At 36.6% G+C, this 25,368-nt stretch overlaps 1 protein-coding gene across 15 annotated transcripts in view; it reads right to left on the reverse strand.

Moving 5' to 3' along the window:
- Robo2 (roundabout guidance receptor 2) overlaps positions 1 to 25,368 on the reverse strand; it is a 523,875-nt gene that overhangs the window by 469,772 nt on the left and 28,735 nt on the right. For all 15 annotated transcript variants that reach the window (XM_076549117.1, XM_042259491.2, XM_076549116.1 and 12 more), the window contains exon 2: positions 2,378 to 2,704. In XM_076549117.1, the coding sequence (XP_076405232.1) occupies positions 2,378 to 2,704 (327 nt within the window). The remainder of the gene's footprint in view (positions 1 to 2,377; positions 2,705 to 25,368) is intronic.

Genomic DNA, 25,368 nt, shown 5'->3' on the forward strand with positions numbered 1-25,368 from the left:
ATAAAATGTTTAAATGTTGGTCCTCTGAAGGGCATTCTGATCTCTGACAATAGATTGGAATGTCTTTATTCCTGTCCCTTAGCACATTAATAGAGGGGAAAGTGGGTGTTTCTGTATTCAGCATTTCAATTGTATGTTCTAACATGCAGAAGAAAATAGAGAAGTATGGCAAGCTAATGGAAAAAGATTAACAACAAATAAATGAATATTATTTGATCTTCAGTAGCTTCAAATGCCATGATCTGTTGACATGGAATTAAAAGAAAGAATTTTATTCACTAGAAAATCCAATTCAGAAGCCTTTGGATTTTTCTTTTTGAGATTTTTAAGTAATTCAAGCATTTTTTAAAGTTCATTTATTTCTAAATAAAAAATGCAACTTTTATATTACATGGGAAAGAATCTTGCCTTAATATTTTTCTCTTAAAATAAATTTATTATTTATAATTTAATTAGGGGAGAAAATAATCCTTTCAGATGAAATAAAAGACGCATGTGTTTGAGGAGCAAACATTTTAACAAATCTAAGACTCAAGAACAAATGTTCATTTCTCTCCTACAAAAAAATTACCAGACAATTTTGATAAATTTAATGTGTTGAAGTGAAATTAGTCATAGTAAAATGTTTCTTGGCTGCTGAGTAGAAAAAAGGAAATGTTATGGGAAAAAGTAAAGCTTCTTCATTTTCGTGTATCTAAAAATGTCTGTTTATTTGCTGGGTTCTAGACGTGCAGAAGAATCCCATAAGAGCAAAAGTGAAAAGAGTAAAGACCTGCCCTTGAAATCCCCACTTGTTCATTTTCCACACCTTAATCATTTAGACTTGATGGGCTCCAATTCCTTAAAAAATAATGGTAGGACAATCCCAGCCATACTACAAGAAATATGGAAGGTTGAATCAATAGAATTTAGCAGTGAAATATTTCAATATGCACAAAAGTTTCAGAGAAGTAATATTTTTAATGGAAAACATAGGCAGAAACTTTATATTCTTAAAGTTGTGTTTTTATATTTTAGATTCTAGTAAACTATATTTAAGTACTTTTTGAAGTGTTTTATTTTTAAAAGAAGAAAATATTTGGTATTTGTTGGAAAAAAATCGCATTATTAGTAAAGGTTTTAATGTTTCCATTTCAATGTTTTTCATACATAAACTGTGGATTTTAAGAACTCCCACTCATTTTTTATTGGAGCTACATATTTCCAACATCACTTAGTTCACGGTTTCTGGAGTGAAACTCTAAATCAGAGGACAGGGGGCTTGGGAGCAAGAGCTTTACCAAGACAGTTAAATAGAAAATAGTTTGATTTGATCACCAAAAGATACTGACATACTGTTGCAAGTTTCAACTCACTGTGCGTAAGTGTTAAAATCTGCTGTGATACCACACAGACTGTACTGATGTTAGCAGAAGGACCTATTATTTTCAATACCCTCCCAGGACCTTCTCTACAAATGAGTATTTGCTGTCATCTTACAGTTTACTACAGAAGAAACTTTTTCTTAAAACAATAAGCTACTAGCAAAATATATTGTTTAAAACACAATCCCAATTCCTATGCCCAAAACAATCTATCACACACCATCTATGAAGTCAATGGAGTCTGTGTTTTAATAGAAGCCAGGAACTAATATTTTTATTTCTGTTGTTGGTGGGAATGGTGAAAAAAAAAAGCAAAAAGTGCAAAAGAGGAAGTTCCTATCTAGTTGACTATCAAGATTGAGTAAAAACCAGAAACTCTGCAACAGCATGCTTATCTCTTCTTTGATGAGGTCTATTATAAAAAAAAATAGTTATTATTATAGTTGGTGGCATGTCCTCTCTTCTATACCTACTGTTCCTGAATTTGTTCTATAGGAAAAAGGAGATACTGTAATGTAGAGAGTAAGATAATGTGTCACTTCAAAAGTTACCCTGTAAAATATTTAGAGGTTATATATGCATTATATATATATATATATATATATACATCTATATGTGTGTATACATATTTATATATGTACCCAAAACAGGTGCATTATTGATTTTATGTCTGCATTTCTGACATATTATGCATGAACTTTTTATTTTAACATAAGCAACAAGTCCAAGTCCATTATGTATCTTATTAATAGTTCAAATTTTCAATAAGAGTAGCATCATGTATTACCTGCTGCTTTGATATAATAGCATGGACCTTATACTAATTTGATGTAAATAAAATTGTTGCAGTCCCTATACTGATAGCATTCTAACCATATTTCTTCACAGAAGCAATGGTTGTGTATTATTTCAATTGTTTTACTCTATAAGTTCTACTCATCAGTGAGAAACAAGCAAACTTACTAAAGTGAAGTGGAATGAGTGTTCAGATAAAGCTTGCAGTGTTTACTTACATGCCACTTCCAGAGATGCGTTCCGACTCACTGCTTCACCAAGATAGTTCCTTGCGACACAAACGTAGCTCCCTTCATCTGGTTTACTTCTGCGCCCATGCACAATTCGCAAAAAGAATAAGGATCCGCTGGGCAGAAGCATCCTGTGTGACCTGGGGTCATCCTTGTCTGTTTCCACCCGCTCACCATCCTTGTACCATTCAATGGTGGGAGTCGGCCGGCCCTCTGCCTTACAGTTCAGAGTGGTGGGCTCTCCCTTGGAGACAATGACGTCAGAAGGGTGTTCTACAATCCTGGGGGGAAAGTCTTCTTGACGAAGACGAGATCCTACAAAACATGATGCAAGAAGACAAGCTTAGCACTTTTCTTTTCTTTACTGTATGTTTCATCTATATTCATACTCAAAGGGTTAAACGTTTTCAAATATTTAATGGAATAACCAGACACATGGCTTTATTTACATTTTACACATTTGGTTTTCTATACATATCTAAATCATCCCAACTCTTTTGTACAATGAGGCCATACAATAGTAAATTAATCTTAATTTTAGCGGTCAAACTTAGCATGGTCCATAAAAAGGACAAGCAAAAGTAAAGATAACCACAAATACCACCCCCACCCCCACCCCCCGTGCGGGGATCAACATGTTGAAATGGGGACCGAGGTGAATAGGACTGACTGATTTCTTGTTCCATCAATACTTCAGTGAAAGAGCAAGGCAAATGAACAAGCCCAACACCATGAACAAAGAACAGAGAAACCAGACAGTGTACACACCACGTGGTTCAATCAGAGAGGACATGATGGGGCTGGTAAAGTTTCAAGCCAGTCTGAAATATGTGACTTTCATTCAACATGCACACTGAATTTAAGGTGCAGTAACGTGACCATCCATGATATGTGTGTGTGTGTGTGTGTGTATTCTGTATAATAGATAGAAAACAATAGAAGCAAAATCTCTTTTGAAAGTCAAAATATTAACTAACTAAATAAGTAAAAATCTAACCTTGAGCAATGATGCTATAGTGGAAAAGTGGAGGAAATATCTTTTTTTGGTATTTCACCACAGTGTAAAATTGATAGGCCCTGAAGTTATCTGAATGTTGTCTGTCATTGAGGGTGGATGTGTTGGATGTAGAGTCCCAAAGGTGGCAAAATTGAGATATTGGTGACCTGTAAGACATATGACCTGCCTAAGAATAGTTACATGACTGTTGGTATCACCCTCAGAAGAGGCTGCTGCTGTTCTCATAGATTGAGTCAGTCTGTTCAAAAGTGAATTGTTATATAAGACAGATAATGTGGCCTCTGAGTGTTTCTCGCTACCTGTCTTGTCTTTTGATCTATATTCACGTATCTTTATTCCACTTCCTATTCTGTCCTGCAGGCAGTATGCCTCACTCAGAACCATGAGGTGGCTCTATGAAACTTAGAGCTAAATCATCCTCTTCATTCATAAAGTACCCAGGTATTTTACAGTAGCTACAGTAAATATGCTGGTAGAAGCACCAATGATATTCTAGTGATGCAATAAAAGTTGTGCCATGAAATGACAGAGATACAAGATCTAGGCATTTTCAAGATCAAAATTATGCATTATACTCTGTTTGGGATACAACTGAGGTTTTCTTTCTTTTATTTATTTGATTATTTGTCGATATGTCTGTGTATGCCCTGGAGCTAATGTTACAGGCTGTTGTGAGCCACCCAACATGAGTGCTAGGAAACAAACTTTTCTCTCCTGATAGAACAGCAAATGATCTCAACCAGGTTCTAGGCACTTTTGACTTTTAAACAATCACTGCTTTGGCTATGATCCTACTATATTACAGATGATATCTTCCAGATGCATCAAAAGGTTATTCTAAAAACAATAGCCATGCAGAGAAAATAATGATAATGACTTATAGTGAACCATCTTACAGTTTGCTATTATAACTTTCCAAGCAATCACCTAAATTTGCAGATTTCTGTTCTGTGATGAGAGGTAATACATCTCAGTGTAATTCTAATCCACTTTCAAGCCAATTAAAATGCATATTTTAATTAAAAAAATAGAACTGAATTTGGTCATGAGTTTACCTTTCCATTTTGGAAGAGAATATACTTTTAATGGTTGCAAACTACCAGTTTCACTTCATCAGATGCAGCAAAAAGAACATATAGATTGTAAGCATCAGGCATCTACAACAAAATTTGGAGGGAAAATTTTTAAGCTTGATTTAATGGATGTGATGTGTTTGGACAGGGAGGCCTAATATGTACCACAGCAATGTGGGCTCTATATCATAAATACTGTGTCCTTAAAGCAAGTGATGTGTTACAGGACGTTTTCCTCATTTATAATTTTTTACTTTAAATGCAATCATTAGACCTGTAACAGTTAACTAGAGCAGAAAATAAAACGGGAAAGGTCTCATCATTCAGACAAAGATAGATTAAAAGGAATATATACAAAAATAATTAATTAAGCTACAATCTTAATTTAAGGTGTAATTGTAAGTGTGCGGATTCTGTATGGACACCCTTAAATTATGACAGTGCAAAGATATATCCCTATGAGAGAGTCAATAAACAAATCACAAGTAGCTCCATGAATTATTTGCAACTGTAAATTTAAAAAAAATGGGTGTTTAGTGGAGGCCGGAATACAGTGTGGTGTTAGTGATGGTGTATGATATATCTTTCAGTGCATTTTCAGAGAGGTGTGGCCCTTTGAATTATGAAAGACTATCAATCCACTTGGTTTAAGCAAATGACTCAGTTACGTGAGAACACAGGCAAAAGCTGAGATGACATTGGAAGTCAGTGGGAATTCCATACTATACTTTGCATGGTGGGGGGGGGTGGGTGTTGCTCATACACGGAGTTCCTCAAAACACCAGAACTTACAGAGTTTTAATACATGCTATGGTTCAAATACGTATGAAAGACACAACATAAAGATGAAAAAATCACAGAAATCAGAACTTGACTGCAGACTTTCAAGGTCTATATGTGCATTGTAAACTAGATCATTTCCTGAGATATACACATATCAAATAATGGTGGGTTCAATTTTGTGTGGTCCTGAGCCAAGGATATCTTTTAAGATCTATTAGTAAAGAAAGAAGATTTGGCAGAAATAGGTGGAGTCAAAGGAGAAAAATAAGAAGGAAGGGGTAGAGGAAGGGGAGGAAATGTATGAAGAAGACAAGGAAGGGAAGGGCCATGGGCTGTGGGACTAGAAACGTTCACCATCTGCTCCGATGTAACAGTGGCTGACTCTGCCCAGCAATGTATGTTTACTTTTCAGAACTATATCCACTTGAAATATCTTTTATTGGTCCACAAATGCTTTTCTCCAGATTTCAAAGAAACAAATTACCTTGATTTTAAAGTAGTGTTAATAATACACACATAATGTAAAATACGCAAACCACTGGTTGAACAGACCGCGAATCAAATGAAACAACAGCTATAGAATTCAGAGTGTCCTTTTAGCCAAAATCAAAACTATTGTCATTACATTTCTCAATTAGTAATTGCAGAGTCAAGTTTAATTAAAATGTTTTATTAAATTGACCCAAGTTATTATAAAGAAAGGAAATGGGGGATCTTGATAGGTGCCAAAAGAGAATGCCAAATGTTGAAAGCTATGGAACAATCATTGTCATCTCCATAACTGAGGTGTAGGAACAGAAAAGAGACTCAAGATCGTTCATGTATAATGTGCCAGACATACTTAAAAATCAACAAGAGAGCCGGGCAGTGGTGGCGCACGCCTTTAATCCCAGCACTCGGGAGGCAGAGGCAGGCGGATCTCTGTAAGTTCGAGGCCAGCCTGGACTACCAAGTAAGTCCCAGGAAAGGCGCAAAGCTACACAGAGAAACCTTGTCTCAAAAAACCAAAAAAAAAAAAAAAAAAAAAAAAAATCAACAAGAGAGCAATGATGGCTTATATACTGGGTGTAAGCTATTTTAACAAAAATATCTTCTAAATTTGATTTCAAAGAATTACTTAAATGTCGCTACCCATAATTGATTATTAAACATCCACCTGGGTTTTCCAAGGTAATTTATGAGAATCACCCAGAATGGCTTTGAATGTGAAATGGTTCACAAATGTGTATATCATCCATGCACTGGGCCCAAACCAATCTCTCTATCTTCCAATTTTAGTACATATGCCAATAGACAAACCTCGAGATGGTTCTTTTTTATTTAATTATACATGTGTACGCACTGCATGCATGTACACAGATGGCTGTGGGTCCATATGTATATGTGGTGCATGTTCTCATATGTTAGCACATACTTGGGGGGCAGAAGTTATGAAGGTTGTATTCTTTGACCTCTTTCCTCCTTGTCTTTGAGAGGGCATCTCTCAAAGAATCCGGATTTTTCCAAATTTGTCTAGGCTATCTGTCTAGCTAGTGAGCTAGCTGCCTTGATAGTTTTGAAAAGCACAGATCCCTGGTTTCTTCAGTGAGCAGGTAGCAGGGGATGAGGGTAAGAAGCTGCAATGTTAGAGTTCATGCCCAAACAAGATCATGCATTTAGATTTAGCTCTATCCAAGCATCCCATGGTCATATCAGCAGATATGTGCAGGACCACTCTCCTGAGAATCCAAATTTACATCATGAAAACTTCCCATTTCTCAGAGACTTTGTCATGTTTTTGGAAATTTTTACTTCTCTAAATTTGAGTGCCCTGTTAGTTCTTTAAATATGGTGCAAGTGAAATATAACGCATAACTCACGAATACTGTTACATTTTGCTTCATTGAGTCATTAACTACTCATGTGCTTTGAGCATTATAGAACTTTCATTCTCAGAAGGGATGCCAGTCATGTGACACAAGAATCAAGCATCCAGAAGTGTGCTTCTTGATTTTACTCCAAGAGCTTCTAAGCAAAATGCCCCTGCCTTGTTTTTCAGTAGAAAGGCTGTATTTCTTGGAACTAAGGCTTAGTTTTTACTCACAAAACAACCATCTCCATCAAGTATTAGAACTTCTACAGGTCAAGCAATGACTCCCTAAATGTCCTGACTCTTTCCTCGTAGAGGAACTTCATTACAAATTAGAAGCAAAGTAGGAGGGTCTTTTCCTACAGCAAAATTTCCAGCTTCTATTTTTTCCTGTCTTAAAATATATGGGATTGTTCATTCTCATTGTTAGTAACCATGTTGTTCAAGCAAAGTAGTTTCCCATAAAATATTATACTAGTAAATTAATCCAAGAAGATAACTACAATTATGACAATGTTTAAATGAGCAGGTGACTATTGTAACATTAGTTCCATCCCAGTCTGATGACGACAACAACATGACATGGATTAGTGGAGGCTGCCTGAAAGTAGAGCAGGAAACTATTTCTGAAATGAAGGATAAAGGGTATTACTCAGCTATTATTAATGTTATTGCTTATCTCATTTGTGTGGTATAAATCAAATATGAACATCTCATTTAAGTTTTTCCATAGACTAAAGGAGATAGATAGATGATAGATTGCACATAGATAATTTGATGGTAGACAGATGGTTGATAGATACATAGATAGATGAATTATAGACTAAATAGATACATACATAGATAGATGGATTATAGACTAAAGACACATATGTCATTAGAATAATAAGTAGCCATTATAGCTATTTTTTACTCTGTAAACCACTACAAATATCCTTTCTAAATTCAGTCCATAAAACACTGAGCAAATTAACGAGAGTGTCTCTTTTCTGAGGAGAATTTTTACATTCATGTTTTATTGCTTAATATATTTAGCTCCATCCACTGATAACTTTATATTCTTCCATCAGAAAAAAAAACCCAATTCAACATTTTCCTCAGTGACAGAAATGTAACTTGGTGCCACATTGATCAATGAAATTGAAGTAATTAGTAATAAATTGGAGTTCATGAATCACCCCATTGAATCAATCACCACAAATTTTGCTGTGTTTATTTCAGGAAGACTCAACCCCAGTGTTCTTCCCTTATTGGAGCACAAAGAATGGAAAAAGACGTCAGGATGATATTTTTCTCTGGAGATACTTCAGTGTAGTAGAATACATTCTAAGACTTTATTATATTTAAATACTACTAAAACTCTTTCAAGACAGCACCTAGTTTGCATAAAGAAATGTTTAAGATTCCCTTTACCTCTGGAAGTACATGAATTATATTTGATGTTATCCTGTAATATACTATACCATGAAATTAAAGGCAGGCTTAATCTAGAAGCAATATCAAGATGGAGACATAAAAATATTATTTTTAAGTATGCTATTTCAATATAGACCCCAAACTAACAACTTTTATTATTAAATGAATTGTCAAAAAGTAATATGATTCTTATAATTATTTTTATCACTCAATGGAAAGCTTTAATTTCAAAGTACCCAGTTTCATAGTAAGGTATCCATCAGTTCCTTATGCCTAGTTTTCTGAAATAACATACAAAAGACTTAGCTACAAAAGAAAAATTGGATCCCAGATCCACATTCTATAATGGAGAACCTAGAATGTAACCAACAGCGATGAGATTTCCTCCCCAAAACTTGGGCACTCTGTGTTTCCAGGGTCACTTTTCCTCAAGACTTCGCTGCTTTCTTAGCTCTTTGGGGACTATAAAACCTCAACTTGCCAGGCAACGTTTAGTCCTTCATTTTGTTCTGCCGACTTTGCACTGTGAGGGCCAGCCAGTGAGTTCCAGAGATCTATCAGTCTCTGTTCCATCAGCACTAGGACTGCATACACCTGCTGCTCCGTGCAGCCCTGTATGGGACAGGTAAGGGTCAGTATTCAGGATATTAGGCTCTGCGGCAAGACCTTTACCAACAGAGCCATCTCCCATGACCTCTGATTCATTTGATAAATAACTTAGCCAAATAAAACCTGGCAACATATGGCTGCCTATCTTAAAAGCAAATGTTTTATTCATAATTTAAAAAGTTAAGTGAGTAAAGGTATTCAAATTTTTCTTCTTTGGTCACAGAAAATGGATGAGAAGTAGGATTCATAAAAAGTTCTCTAACTTTCTCAATTGTATTTCAGTTCCCACTGTTAACAGAAATTGCTGGAAATATTAAAACTCAAATGCATTCCTTACTTTTGTTTATACTACTCTGTAGTATTCAGTACATTCATTGGGTAAGTTTTAATATCTTATATGAATATTATATTTTTGGCTGTTCATATTCAAGACACTGGCCCTGTCTAAGCAGGTGGTCCTGGTGACAGGTAAATAGCAACCTTCACAGCTAGAACATGGCTTATATAACTTACAATCAGTAACTTTAGGTGATTGAATGCATGAGCAGACGCATGGGAACATATACATTATTTACATAACATTAAAGAGAATTTTTTATTTATTGATCGGAATGTATTCCAGATAATTTTAGGGGTGATATTCCTCAAAAGAAATTAACTCCCTTCTGTGGGATGTTCTATATGTTAAATGTGCTGCTCTGATTGGTTAATAAATAAAACACTGATTGGCCAGTAGCCAGGCAGGAAGTATAAGCGGGACAAGGAGAGAGGAGAATTCTGGGAAGTGGAAGGCTGAGTCAGAGAGAGGCTGCCAGCCCCCCACCATGAAAAGTGAGATGTAAGGTACTGGTAAGCCACGAGCCATGTGGCAACTTACAGACTAATAGATGTAAATTAATTTAAGATATAAGAACTAGATAACAAGAAGCCTGCTGCGGCCATACAGTTTGTAAGCAATATAAGTCTCTGTGTTTACTGGGTCTAAGCTGCTGTGGGACGGCAGGTGAAAGAGATTTGTCCTGACCGTGGGCCAGGCAGGACTAGAAAAAACTCCATCTATAACTCCCTACTTCATAAATTCATTTCCCAACAATTTCAGTGAGCAGGCAATGCATATTGGATATCCATGCAGTTCAATGTCAAATCAATTTGCTCCACCTTAATGGTGGAAGATATTCTTTAAAGAGTAATTTGCCACCAAATCAGAGGTCTTCGTGGGTTAGGCAGACCTGCCTTATAATGACAAAAGCAATCCTTATTCCTGGAAAGATATCTTTGAAATTTAGTTTCTTATTATCATATTTATAATACTGTGTCATGGTTTAAAATTGCATCGGCTTTACAAAATATAATAGAATGAAACAATCTCAAACACATTAAATTATATAATAACATTTAGTTTTCTAAAATCTATTGACATCAATTTTATGGCCACACTAAAATTGTAATGAACTGATATCATTCTAGCTTTCCATTCTACTTTCTAAGCAATATATTGTGAAAATTCTGTATCAATGACTTTAATCTCAGTGACTATAACTAAAAAATACCTGTGTTAGTGTCTAAAAATCATTTCCATCATCACTAACATTTTACCTCATGTTATCACCTAAACATTTTTAAATATTTTTTTAAATATTTAGTTTTTATAAATTTGTTTAAAGTGCTCAAATTTTTTTCTAACTTGAAATGTTCTATCATAAAGCCAAAATGAAATCTGACAACTTTGTTTTAAAAAACTTGCATACAAATTTCTTTCCTAATATAATAAATGAGGCAGTTTTAAATAACAGAATCGAAAAATTATAATCTGGACAGTTCCTTGAAACAATAATGGCTTAATTATAAACAAAAAATGATAATATTAGTTACCATGAGTTAAATGTGTTAGATTCTTTAAGTCCAAGAGATGAACATGCATTTAGAAACCGAGTAGGGGTGGGAGCCATGGTTAAATGTGTGAAATGCTTGCACTGCAAGTGTGAGGACCAGAAGCCATGTAAGGTCAGACATGGCAGCACATGTTGGTAATCCCAGAAGTCTTAGAGGGAGCTGGGTGGTGAAGACTGAAAATGCCTCAGAAGCTCCCAGGCCAATTAGCCTGGCATGAACAGCAGCTTACAAAAGAAACCCTGTTGCAAGCATGGCAGATGGTATGAGCCATCACCAAGTTTGGCCTCTCACCAGGCATGCACTGTATCACACACATACGCGGGCTCACAGAGAGGCACACATACTTTTAAAAATTATTTTATACTTGCTTCTCTTTAGTCAATATCCAACCCTTGAGAGAGTTGGTCTACCATGAATTCAGTGCATTACAATATTTTCTTCTTAACATTAAGCCAAGGAATGCTTTAGAAAGGTGGTACTTAAAGATGGGGTTCAAATGCATGGCAATTTGATAAAGGTAAAGTCTATCAACAGCAGTGAATCATGTTTCTCCCTAAGAATGGCAAGTCAACTGAAAATGGCTGTTCTTCAAATACTGAAGAGAAGTATGGAATCCCAAGTTTCTCATTTACTCTAAACCTCTGTTTCCTTGTTTTAATACACAGCAGTGTCAAACAAATAATGTTGCTGAATATACAGTTGCTTCTCCATGTGTTGAATGCTATCTAATCAATCAGTCAGTAAATACTTTCTTTTATTGTGGTATACCATGGTTTCATTAGCATAACCTCTATCACTATACTCAGAGGAATCTGTTACTTTGTAAAGACAACAAACTATCATTTCATATATGTATCCTTTTGATACAATAACAGGTCATTCAAAATGTAGCTTAAGTGCATCTATGCTCTTAATTTCTACTGCTGTCTATTGCTACCCAGTGAACTAAAAGTCAATCTGAGCATCTCACTTCATAGTATCCCTGAAGGGGCCAAACCTTTCATGCACAACAAGTTGATCAGCTTGGGTCATATGCTGTCTACAGGTCTAAATATGTAAGTATCATGTCTGCCATCAATATGTTACATAAATGCATTCATTAATCAGTTAAGAATGCTCATTTCAGTAAAGGTCAGAAAATTGAAATTTTGATTTAAAACGTGTATAAAAGACACATAAACTATCCATTACAGCTCACAACGAAATAGATGTACAGGTTTTTAGTAGTAAATTTATTATCTAAGAATGCCAAAGAACTTATTTGTAAGTTGTACCCATTTTCTTGTGAACAGATATTAATCTGCAGTAACATTTTGCATTTCTCTAAACTATTTTATCAAAAAAAAAATGTCTCCAGCAACATAAATGACATTTCATGAAAAATCTGTAAAACCACTGGAGAGTTAATCCTTAAGTGTTGTCTAAGTCTTGGTAGAGAAGTTCAGGGAGGCTCAGGTGACATCAAGCCATATTTTCTGAAGGCTCACTAGCATGATTTAAATAGCATAAAATGAAGAGGAATATTATAATTCTATTTCAGTTTAGCCCTTACCAGTGGTTTCAATGAATGGGACAAAATGAAATTATACTTTTGCCCATTAGAGCATACTTTTCCTTGAAATGTCTAAATTATAACTGTACAATACTGTGGAGTTTAAAATAAAGCTACACTTTGTGGAATAAATGATCCACCTCAGAGACCAACATCGTGATCTCGATGGATGAAGTGTTCGCAAGAATGGTGGGAGCAACTGCATTAAATTCAGATTTCTTTATATTGTATAATGGCATGTTCGGAAGCTTTGCTGAAGCCGGTACCTTGGAAGGAAAGGAGCCTTGTGAAGGGAACTGAGTACAGCTTGTATTATCACATTGTCTTGGCTTATCAGGCTCAGAGTGAATGGGTTTCACAGCTGACCAACTTGAAGTTAAGGCAATAGCATCATATTTCTACAGCATACAAACCCAAGTCCACATTATTTCACACAAAAGTAAACGGAAAATGTTCACTACACTAAAAGCATGCTATTTTTTAATGCAAAGTATGTTAAAACAGCTTCAAAGGTTTTCATATGCTTATGATCCTATAGAAATAATTGGAGTTCAAAATTTCCTTGATTTTGTTTCATTTAGCACATTAAAATAATAAATATATACAATTTAAGCAATTTTCTTTGAGAAAAATAGTTTCCACAGCTTTATTTGATAAACCACAATGACTCTGAAAAGCCACCAACAGTGAGGCTATTTGAATGGCTTGTGGAGCTTAGACTGTAAACTAGAGTTATGATAGTAGATAAGGAATATGAGTTACCTTAATGGTCAGGGCTCATTTCTTCTGGGTATCTACTTTCGTCTTAGTTTTTACTATTAATGATATCTCTTAAAGGCTTTTAAAGTGAGCGCTTTAATAGAACTTGAAATTTCCTCCCAAGGCATGTCTTCTGTTTCAGAAGAAAATGACTAGCAGATAATATCACTGCTGTGACAGAAATCTTGAGTGTTGTTTTCAGTGAAAAGTTTCAGTATGAAGGAAAAAAAAAGGGGAGCTTATTTTTCTACTGAATGGAGAAAAGCACCAAGAAAGAGTACTTTAGATGCCTTTAAATGATCTTTTCTCTGCTTGAATTATATGCTATGAAACTTTAAGAGACCTAATTCTTTGGATCTCTCAAAAACATCTGCCATTTTCAGGAAACTTATTGGAGGGAATGTGGTATATTCCACCTAGCTTATTTACTTTGAAGCTTTAGCAAATGAGGGAACAGATGAAATTGATCATGTTAGGTTTAGGGGATGGTTATTAATACGTGGCGTGGAATTAACATCATTCAGACACTTAAAATGTTACACTTTTTTGGTTACCAAGCAAAAGGTGTAGAAAACAGAATTGTTCTTGATTAGGCTGGAAGGAGAGAGAAGGCTGACAAGAAGGAATTAAGAGCATAGAGCTGTTGTGGTATGAAAAAAACGAGAGGCATCTTAGGATAGGGTGTCATTCGGAGAAGAGGGTATTGCCTTCACAGTCTGGTATCCAGTGCTTCACATTCTGACCAGTGGGGTTGTGTAGATCAGCAAATGAAGAAATGAGAAGAAAATGGAAAGGGTGCAAACTTAAGGATAGAACGACTGTATCTTAATAAGTCCTGTGGTTCCTTTACCAAAGAGACAACAACTGTCTGTGTTGTTTGTGTGTGTGTGTGTGTGTGTGTGTGTGTGTGTGTGTGTATTTACATGCCTTAAAAAAGGAAAGGTACATGATATTATTTCTTATAATTTTATACCATATATGGAACAAAAAGGTGAGCCTCCCCAATCTTGGGTGTAAATTATTGAACGGAGTTTATGCAGAGTTGTAATTCTGAACTTAGTTAATGGATCCCCAGGTACGTGTGACTTAATCCTCTCCCCAGTACTTCCCACGGAGCTCATTCTGTCCCACTGTGTCAGTTATTTATTATCTCTATGACAACACCCTCCAATCTCTAGGATCTTCAGCTAACGGAAGCTGTATGCTTTTCCTAGGAGCTCACCGGCAGCTCAGTGATCACTTCAGATTTTGTTCTCAAATGAATGACCTACTCCTGTCCTTGTCTCAATTCTCATTCTCCTCCTTCCTGACATTGTATCTAGCTTTCTCCAAGTTCCTAAGTATACAATATCACGGTGGTTGAATTCTTCAGTGGTTCCCATACCCAGTTTAGCATAGATCCCTATGGAGTTTTCCTTTTGCCCCAGATGTACACCTGTCCCTCATTCCCACTGCCACCACCACTCTTAAAACCCAGTTCCACAGTATCATGACCCAAAGCATAGTTTGTCTGATTTAAATGCCCTCTTTCCTTCCACTTTTTCTTTAAATTCTACAAAGATGTGTAAGAGTCTCAGAATAGCTAAATAAATGTTTTCTTTGAGAAAAGAAGTTTGTTAGTAAAATCTCAAACTTTATTGAAATTCCCTGAATTCTTCCGTCTTCCCGGTGAGTAGAAATCCATTTATCCAGCCAGCTGACTTACAAATTAGACTCTTCTAAATCCAGTTTACACAGTCAGGATTAAGCAAATTGCTCGATGAGTCTTACCATGAACTGCAAAACTCTGAACCGCAATGCCAAGGCTCAGCATTTATTTGCACAACATTTAGTCATGTTGCCACAAAGCCTTTGTGTCACTGGATGAGTGTCCGAGGTGCCAGAACATCCTTTACTACATTAACACTTGGCCATGTTACTCATTTTCTGAGTTTAAAAATTCATTGGCTACAAGGGACAACAATTGAAGTGCAGAATCCTATATTTCATTGAGGTAACTTGACCCTGAGGTATTTATCGAAATGGCCCATGTTGACATGGACTCATGGGTCAGCTGCAAAAGATACAACTCCTGAAATAACAAGGCAAGCAATGACTTAACCCGGATGATTGTTTTTCCATTTGGAGGATGAGTGCTTTTAAATATATATAAAAATATTATCTACTAACTAGGGGCCTCAATTAACCTCTGCACATTACTCCTGAGATCATTAGTAGAAACAAAGACAGTTACATCAATGCAGTTGACATATGCTCATCAGCCTTGCTATTTGTGTGTCCAGCATATGGAATTTGAGCTCTAATGCACAAAAACACAGAAACAAATTTCAGAGGGAAAATATATCAATTATCTAAAGTCTATCAGCAATCAGCAAAGGAGGCGGCTTGTATCTCTGTTGTCATTAGTTTACAACCAAGTGATTACTTTAATTATCCTCATCGGGTCTCAGAAAGGTATTAAACACCCAATGATCAGTCACAGAAACAAAGGCATGAATAAGAACACATGTATAACTTCTCCAGGCTCAATGAGCTCCACCTTGATGTACTGACGGCTCTTAATGAACGACCACCACCAATTAGACAAACAACAATTAGATTGAGCACTGGAGTGTCAAAACAGGAATGAGGGGTTGACCCCTGAAGTCTAAATTATTTTTAGGTGCTATTTAATTTCTCATGCAATCAAACTTCCCCGATTTTTGTCATCACCCCAAGTCACTGGGTTTTATAACTGTATATTTTGCAGGCTTAAATTCCAGAGCTTTTCCTTCTCCTTTTCTGAATTTTGTGACCTGCCGGTTGACACTCTTCCATTACAATCAACTGAAATCAATGAGTAGAGATTAGAAATATGAGCCTAATACAGCATTTAAATGCAGGGCCACAGAAGACAGTGTGCATACATTCAGCAGCATTCATACAGAACCTACAGTCAGGCCTGGCTCCCAGATAACACATTATCTTTGCAGGAGAAGAGGAAGGGATTTTTAAAAGGATTAGATTCTGTAGCCAAGACTGTGAATGATAAGAAAACAAATACAAGTGAGAGGACCTGGGAAGTATTACGCAGCGTCCCAGTAAGCTTGTGTCGGGGATATGTGTACATAGTCATTTCTGTAGCAGGCACATTGCTGAAAGTGTCTATGACCCGCAGACTATTCTCCAACCATCCCCAAATTTTACAACATTTAATATGCTTTTATACAAGCCATTGCCTTCCCTCACTTAACAAAAATAGAAATTCTCCCTGCTTGCGCTGGCAAGCAGCCCACGTCTGTCTGTACCATGATTATTTCTGAATGACTTGGCACCACCTTTAATGCTGTGCTGCTTGCATAACAGGATTCTCTGTTCCACTTCTGTTCATCTCGCTGCGAGTTGCGGTCCCCTGGTTGTTATGAATGCCCACCAGCATTTTTCTATGGCTGTCCTTGGAGTTCACATATCCCCACACTGCCTTAGAGGTGAGATCACATTGAGTCTCCACTTCCTCAGGTCCCTGGAATGGGATCCAAGGCAGAACTGCCTTCCTTATGGCAAGTTTTATTGTTACAGGCAAAGGTGTAATAGTGAGATTTGATGTCAGTGACCATTGGATTGTAATGGATCATATTCCCAATACGACATGAGCATTTGAAATGATGCTTCATTTACTTCCAATTCAGTGAATATTTTTTCTTTTACAGTCAGGGTCAAACACTATGTATCCAAACAGGATAGTTATAGTAACCTGCAATTTTTCATAGGTCAGTACAGCTAGTGAACAGACATAAAACCCACACATGTATAGGAACCAAATTTTATGTATTTTCTGTCAAGGAGGAATCTGACACTCGGTATTAATGTCAAATATATTCCATTAAACAAATCATATGATGCTGGTGAATATCTTATAAAAATCAAAATGTATAACATCCATATGTAATTGTATCATCTGAGTTACACACTGTTTATGCAAATGTACCTAGTCATTAATACAAAACTCCCACTAGCTATGTGTTTATGAAGAGACAGACACGGCAAATATTTTGAAACTTGCTGCCCCGGTGCCAGTGGCAGTTGTACGCATGAGGCAGAGGACACAGGTCTATCCTCACAGTCAACTGTAACTAGCTAAGCTGAAAAGAGCTTTTCTAATTCTTGGCAGAATAACAAATTCTAGGCAGAGAGGGGATGGGGTGAGATTTTTTTTCTCCTGTAAGTAACTTAATGAATGAAGTACTAATTAACATTATGGCATTGATAAATGGAGAGAGAGATTAGGGATGTACTCGATATTCAGACCTTCGCAGATGGACTGTCAAAGCCACATTAATTCCTATCTCATTGGAGCATCTGCTTCTCCCATAATCCACTGGCCCTTGGTACGAACAACACAAACTGTTGTGACTCAATTCGATTTATATCAATCTAATTTCTTTTAATCCAATTTGTATTCCAATCAACTACCTTCTAATCACTTAAATCTTCAGCCTCCATCTGGTAAATTTTCCCTCAAAATTAACGGAGCAGATGCCTCTGTGATTGTCTTCCACAGTCAAGCTCATCAGACCCTTGCGGTGGCCTATAGAGTCTCCTGAATAGGTACGTGACTTACAGTGGTGCCCTTCTAGTTACAAACACCATGAGGTAGGAAGACCATTTTATCTAGCATTAATTGGCTCATTTGCATAACATTGCTTGGGAAGAAATGCAGGACATAAAAGCCAAGAGAGGAAAACTACCCGTGAGAGCAAAACCTGCTCACTTGTCAACCAACCTTTACAGCTCAACCTGTCTTCTGTTCAGGTTAACAAAGAAGGGATGAGGATATTATTTATTACCTAAAACAGCTCCTGTTTTCTTCTGCACTCAATTAGACTACAGGAAGTTTGTCTAATAGCCAAAATTCATATGGAGACTCAACTTTGGTTAATCAACATTTAAAAAAAAATGGGCTTTTGGATTTCAGAGCCATGCACTAATTTATTCTGTAAAGCATATGGGATATGAACAAAATAGCCCCTGGCTAGCACTGACATTTACACCCAGGGAACTTCCACAGTGAACTGTAATTAAGGTCACAGATTGAGTGTGCCCCCATAGACCGACCAGCACCACCTGTGGAATACACATCACTGTGCCAAGAACATATTTAGCAAACAAATAAACAAAGGTCCCAGGACATAGAGAAGCAAAAACCACAGTAAACTACACCTCACAGCAGGCTAAATTTAGTTTCACGTAGTTACACTCATATTTGCTATGTGTCTTATTATTTTTAAATACTATCTTTGTTTTTATTAATTTCAAGACACCGTCAATTAAGGATATTGAAGTATTCAAGGTGGGCACATGAGGAATTAGCCTCAAGACACCTTTGCTGTTAGACAAAACGCATAAGATCAGCTAATAAACAGTAAAATTAGAATATCATCTGCTTGGAGTGAATTTTGCCTAGTGAGGCAGTCTTGTTAATTTTATGAAACAGGCAATAATAGTGTCAAAAACCCTTTATAAAGCTTAACAAATTATCAATGGATGAATTAAACCACCAAGTGTTCAATCAATCTACTCCTATTGTTCTGACTAGAGTCAGATCACAAAATGGCTTATGGGAAGCTGAGACACTGGGTCAAGATCATGATGGGAAAAACCACAGATACAGCTGACCCAAGCTAGTGGACGCTCACAGACTCTGGACTGACAGCAGAGGAACCTGCATGGGACCGAATTAGACCCTCTGAATGTGGGTGACAGTTGTGAGGCCTGATCTGTTTTGGGGGGGGGGGGGGCTGGCAGTGGGACCAGGTGCATAAACTGGCTTTTTGGAGCCCATCCTCCTATGGTGAATACCTGGCTCAGCCTTGATGCAGCGGGGAAGGGCTAGGCCCTGCCTCAATTTGGTATGCCAGACTTTGTCGACTATCTAAAGGAGGCCTTACTGATAGGAATTCCAGTCACGCCCCCATGGTCATGCACGCCCTGGCAGGACACTTAGTCATTTCTGCCTAGTCATTTCCAGGTCATATGTCCCACATAACCCATGTGTGTGTGGTCACATAAACTGGGCACAGTGTGACCACGTGATATATGCACACGCATGGAGAAGCCACGTGGGCCTATGTGCACATGTGCGGGGTGGTCCTTAAAAAAGCAGGCCTCCTGTCCCCCCACCCTGCCCTTCTTCCCTCATGTGTCCTTTCAGCAGGCCCGATCACATCTATTCCTTCTCCTTCCTTTAATAAAATTCTTGTTAGTAGATTCTGTCGTGTTTCATGACTTTTCCTTGCAGGGTAAGAGCACTGCTAAAAACCATCACTTACCCCCTCTGAGGAGTGGGTGGGGGGAATGCACGGGGGCGGGGATGTAGAGGGAGGGGGAACTCGGGATGGAATGTAAAATGAAAAAAATTTTAATTAAAAATAGTTAAAAGAAAGCATTGTGATTGGGTTGGAGACATAAGAATGATGAATGAATATGGGCTGGTGGGAGCCTGTGGTTAGTATGTATCTTAGTCTAAAGACACTGATGGGCACACAACTCTCAATGACTCAGTACATCTACCACTTCTGAGCTCATCTCTGTCTTATTAACTCTAGACTCAAGTGTGAGATGTAAGCTTAAGAGTTAGCAACTGTGTGGCATTTACTCACTCTGCTGGTGCCTCACCATGACATGGTGAGAATATGATCTCTTAGCCCGTGTTATGAGACAACCATGACCTAACAGGCATAGTATGTTCAAATGAGTGTCTGGGACAAAATGTTCTAGAAAAATGAAGAGTCAGCTAAAAGATGAAAGCTAAGATTTGCACTATGACATTCTCATGTGTGTCTGGAGCTACATTACCTGTACCACAGCTAAAGGGTGGTGTCAGTTTTCTCAATGACATTTACAGTTCTCAGTGACAAAGATGTTGCCACAGTGTGTTGGTTTTAGGTACTAGAATGAAGTCTATCTGTGAATGGAATCAAACGATGCTTCATAAATTACTCTTTATTAGACAGATACATTAATTTAAAGACCCACTAAGATGTAGGGAGAAAAATAATGGTACATGATTAAAGTGCTATGTCTACAGAAAATATGTAGACTATATTTTGGTATTTTTATCAAATAAAGGTAAAATAATAATATTATTATTATTATGTTCATTATTCTTCTCACCAGGAAGCTACTGATTGAAGGGAGCAACCTGCTACACTGAATATTCCTTATCCATCTTGAGGCTATTTGTATAAGCAAGGACCAGAATCTCAGATAATCTCAACAGGTGAAAATCAGAAAGAACTTTGCTTTCAATTTTGGTATTTTTCTGATGTTACCAATTTCCATTATTATTAAAACTATATTTCTCCTGAAGTATCAGTTTATCAACAAGGCACTCCATATTACATGCCCAAAAATGCAGGTATGACATGAGAAATAAAATGTTCTCCATTGGAATTAACATGAAAAACATGATGTCTAATAAACATAGCTGGCCATTCTATAATGCTAATGTTGCTATTGACAGATTATAATCCTAATAGATAAGAGACCATACATTCTATTATACATATATAATAATCACTGGGCAAAAGCAAGGTGGCATTTCTTCCTTCAATGTATAGCTCATTTGAATATATGTAAACTTATTTAATGTATTCAGATTTCTAGCTATGAAGTTATAAGTGGTATGATAGAAATGCAAACAACAAGAGCTTTTTAGCAGTAAAAAAAGTTAATTTAATATTTTTAAATCTTTCCTCTAAATAATGGGCAAGAAAGAACAGCGGACTCATGACATTTCTAATGAGTTTCTCGAAGTCTAGCTTGGTACTCGCCCTTTCTTTGGGCACAGTTAGCTGTTCTGAAATGACCTTATTTCTTCAAACGATTGTGTCTGTTCATTGATTCGTCATTTATTCATTTGAAGGTATTGTTTCAGTGATTAATACATGTCACAAACAGAGAGAAAAACAAAACATTAAAGTTGCTGCTTTCTCTAGAAACAGACACTCTAAAATTGAGAAACACAAAACTCTGAATTCACCCAGGACAATGTTTTTTTTTTTTTTAATTGAACTAGTGATATTAGTTCTTTCCCTGTGCTAAAGGAAACATCTGTCAGAAAACCAGCTGAGCCAATAAACACCCTAATGTGCTAGGAAGGACTCTGCCTTGATTTGTTTAAAATATAATAGATGAACACAAAAGACTTTCTCAGGAATGCAGCTAATCACATTAGTAGGCATTTGTAAAGAAGCAAAGACACATTTAAAAAAATCATCTGTTCTTAACTACTTCCTCTGTCCTGGAGTATGGCACAGGTGGCAGCGGCCATATTTTAAAACTGAACCTCAAGGCAAAGAGATGAGAGCACGTGAGGTAGGTTGCCACTGCAAGGTTCTGTTATAGACACAGAGACAAGAAAGCTCTTTCCCTTTACCTACTAATACGAGTGAAAACAAATATTTATGCAAACCAAACTTTAAATTTGCACCTCTAATTCAGAACTGTGCACAGTAATAGTGAGGAAAATGAAATAGTATCATTATCTGTTTAACGAGGATGCTCATTTGTACTCAAAGGATCTTAATTTGTTATGCTGTGCATCTTTATGTGTGTATTAAGCATTTTTGATAAAATGACTATGAAAATAGTAAGTTTTAAATAAGTTAAAATATATGATCTAGTTAGCAAGGCTTATGTACCTCCCCTCTGCCCCATTTTTTTTATTTTTACATCTGTTCAGGCCTTAACTCTGATTAGGGATAAGACTGCGGTTGTATGGTTCACATAGAAGAACAGAGAATTGCATCATGCCCATCAGAAAGCCTATCCGGTCACCTTCAGTGTGAGGGTCAAGTTGTGAATTCCCCCAGAAAGTAGCAGCAAATCAGACAACTTAATAATGCACTGGGGAAGAAATCACTTAATATTCATGTTGACAGAAAAGAGCAAAGATTAATCATGAGGACTCTGGACTCGGGGAGGACTTGAGACAGCCCAAGTCTGAGCTCCAGGAAAGCTGATTGCTTTCAAGCGGTTCACAGCAACCCTGTGATGAAATGCTAAGGTTTACTGCAAATTGGCAGTGGGTGACAAACGAGGGCCCTTCCTTCCTTTAACTTCAAATTAATCACGCTGCCCTGTTGATCTTCGTCTCCTGTAGCACGCTGCTTGCCACCCCACTGATGCTCTTTTGTACGGAAAGGCAATCTTGTCACTGAATTTCCAACAACAGTAAAGACCATGTCCCCTCATAACTGCTTCAGCCGACAGGTGATTTCAAAAGGAATGTGCTTTTTTTCAGCTCAGTGAGTAATGTGTTCTGATCATTCTGCTCATTTCTTATAAGGAACTACTATACCTTAGAAAAAATAGCAGCAAATGTTTACTTGGTATTCAGAGCACCGAAGTAAAAGCATCCAACCTGTTAAATACTATTTTTAATGATAGTGATTAAATGTAATTATATTCCTCTTCCCTTGATCAATTTATTAGCCCTGTTTGGATTAAATACTTGTTTGCTATAATTTTTAAAGGGCAATTGTTTTCATATTTATTAAGTATTTCCCTCAGTACCTACCTACAATTCCCTCAGAAGCAGCAATATAATCATAAACATGAGAAAGGCTTAGCATTCATTTCTTATTCATGTTTTTTAAAACGATTTTCTTTTAACTTTTGCTAATCACGCTATTCAACACAATGAAGATAGCCTGACAATTCCATGAGAACAAAGTGACCTCTGTTTTGGTATGTTTATAGTATTATAAATATAAATGAAACTCTGGGTGGAATTAAAAACAGAACAATTTGTGGGGAAATACTCAAAGTATATAAACTTTCAGGATGATGAAAGTTTGTAGTTATTATATAATAGACATAAGGTGTACCCAATTCAGAAACTTCAGTATAAAATATCTAAGCATGTATTTAAAAAATTGTGGAAAATGTGATAAAGTGTGAAACACAAAGAAAAATCTGAATTATCTGTCAGAAAATTGTCAAAATTAAGTGACACACAGAGTCCTGGAAGATACATGGAGTTATCCATGGTTAAGAACTGGAAAAGAAGATCACTGATAGAATATACAAAACAGAATTCAAATCTCTGTATGCTGTAGAAGTGAGCTATATCAGTACAACTAGAGGACAGCATTAGGAAGAGTCACAGAAAATGCTTTAAAAGTTAGAATCAAGATTATGTGGCAGTTTAAAAAGCCATGTGAACAATTACAACCCCACTGAAAGTGCAATATAAAGCACCAAGTGGCTTTATCCACATTTTCAAAAACTACTTCGGTACTTAAGAAGCATCAGGAGAAAGTATAGTTATCAAGGAGGTCCTTGCATCTACTCGAACAGAAGATAATAACAGATAGGGTGTGTGGATAGTGGGTAGATTCATTATCTTTGGAAGGTGTGTGCTGGTGTCCTTGAAATAAGGATACTTTATGTCCAGTCTCTTCCACAGGAGCACATATTTCTTAAAAAAAAAAAAAACTTTTTTCTACAATGGCATAGAAAGACCCTATAAAGGGCATTGTTAAAGAAGTGGATCACAAGAAAACTAAACATGTACTAGCCAGCCCAAATTTCACCTCAAATGACTACTATCAGGAGACTGCTGTAAGCCATGGACAGGATGCACAATGGCTTTGCTTATTACACCATCACATATTGCAAAGATGGGCAAGGATGAATGGTACAATCCATTCTATTATCCATTTCTGAGTTTTGTCCATTGGCAAAATTAATCTAGTTGAAAAAAATCTAAAGAAATCTTATCATTGACCATAGTTTTACCTAAACCCATGAAATCTCCATGATTCCAAAATCACAAGAAATTTTTATATGAAAATTATTTAATCCAAGTTCAAAGATTAATGTTTACTGTCCTGACAAGAAGCATGAAGGATACATGAAGTTCCAGGTCAAAAATCTGTATGAAGACAGAATTGGAGATAGCACTCCTCTGCCACATGTTGAGAGCACCAAAGTGAATGAGAAGTTAGAAGGTGTGGAAGATCTATTAGCTCTCTTTATTCTTAACAAAATATGATAAAGTGAGTGATTTAAACGTCTGAAATACATTGCAGTTCTGAAGAACACAATTCTGAATCCAAGGTTCTGACAGAAACAGCTTCTTCTAGGGCTATGGGGGAAATCTTCCTTATCGCTTCCTCCCAGCTTCTGATGGTCTGCTGACACGTTGGCTAGTAAATGAAATGTTTCAAATTCTGCCTCATTTTCCTATGGATGCTCCCCATATCTGGCCTCTATGTTCACATTCCTCCTTTTATAGCGATGTTAGTAATACCAGATTTGTGTCTATCCAAACGTCTCCATTTTAACTTCATTATTTCTAAAGAGATCCTATTTTCATAACAAGATTTCATTCTGAATGACAGGAGATTAGGATTTCAGCAACTATTTTGTGACAATAGAGTTGAACTCATATCAGTAATACATGCCCCTAGAGTCTTCAAAAAAGAAAAAAAAAATGTCCTGTGGACAGCCTTCTGACCTCCTGAAGACAATGTCTTGTCCACTCAAAAGCGGAAAAAAAAAAAGGGAAAGAAAGAAAACAAGAAAAGAAAAGAAAAAGAGAATTACATTGGGGTAAGCATGACTATAGAGAGGCAAAACACACACATACCAGACACATACACACACACACACACATGCACTCACCACTAAAAAAACACATAAAAATAAACATTTTTAAAAGATCGTAGTACCTTACCAAACAGGTAGCAGGAAGGATTTAGCTCATGTGGTGTGCTGTGCCCCCCTTTACTCTAACATATTCTCTAAGTGTGGGTTGTACAATATGTAGTGCAATCGCCTGCATATTACGTTGTGAATTTTACTGAATTTAATGTTCACAAGAACATTAAAGTTTTCATTCACATATTTTCTTTCCAATTCTGTTTTCTCTCCTGCTGTTTGGATGCCATTCTCCCTCCCCCGCAATGAATAACTAATGTGTTTGAATTATACTTTGTAGACATATTTCCCCTTAGGAGAAGTATTACTGCTGACTCTTAA

Source organism: Peromyscus maniculatus, chromosome 12 (assembly GCF_049852395.1).
Source record: "Peromyscus maniculatus bairdii isolate BWxNUB_F1_BW_parent chromosome 12, HU_Pman_BW_mat_3.1, whole genome shotgun sequence".
In the NCBI taxonomy this organism is placed as follows: Eukaryota; Metazoa; Chordata; class Mammalia; order Rodentia; family Cricetidae; genus Peromyscus; species Peromyscus maniculatus.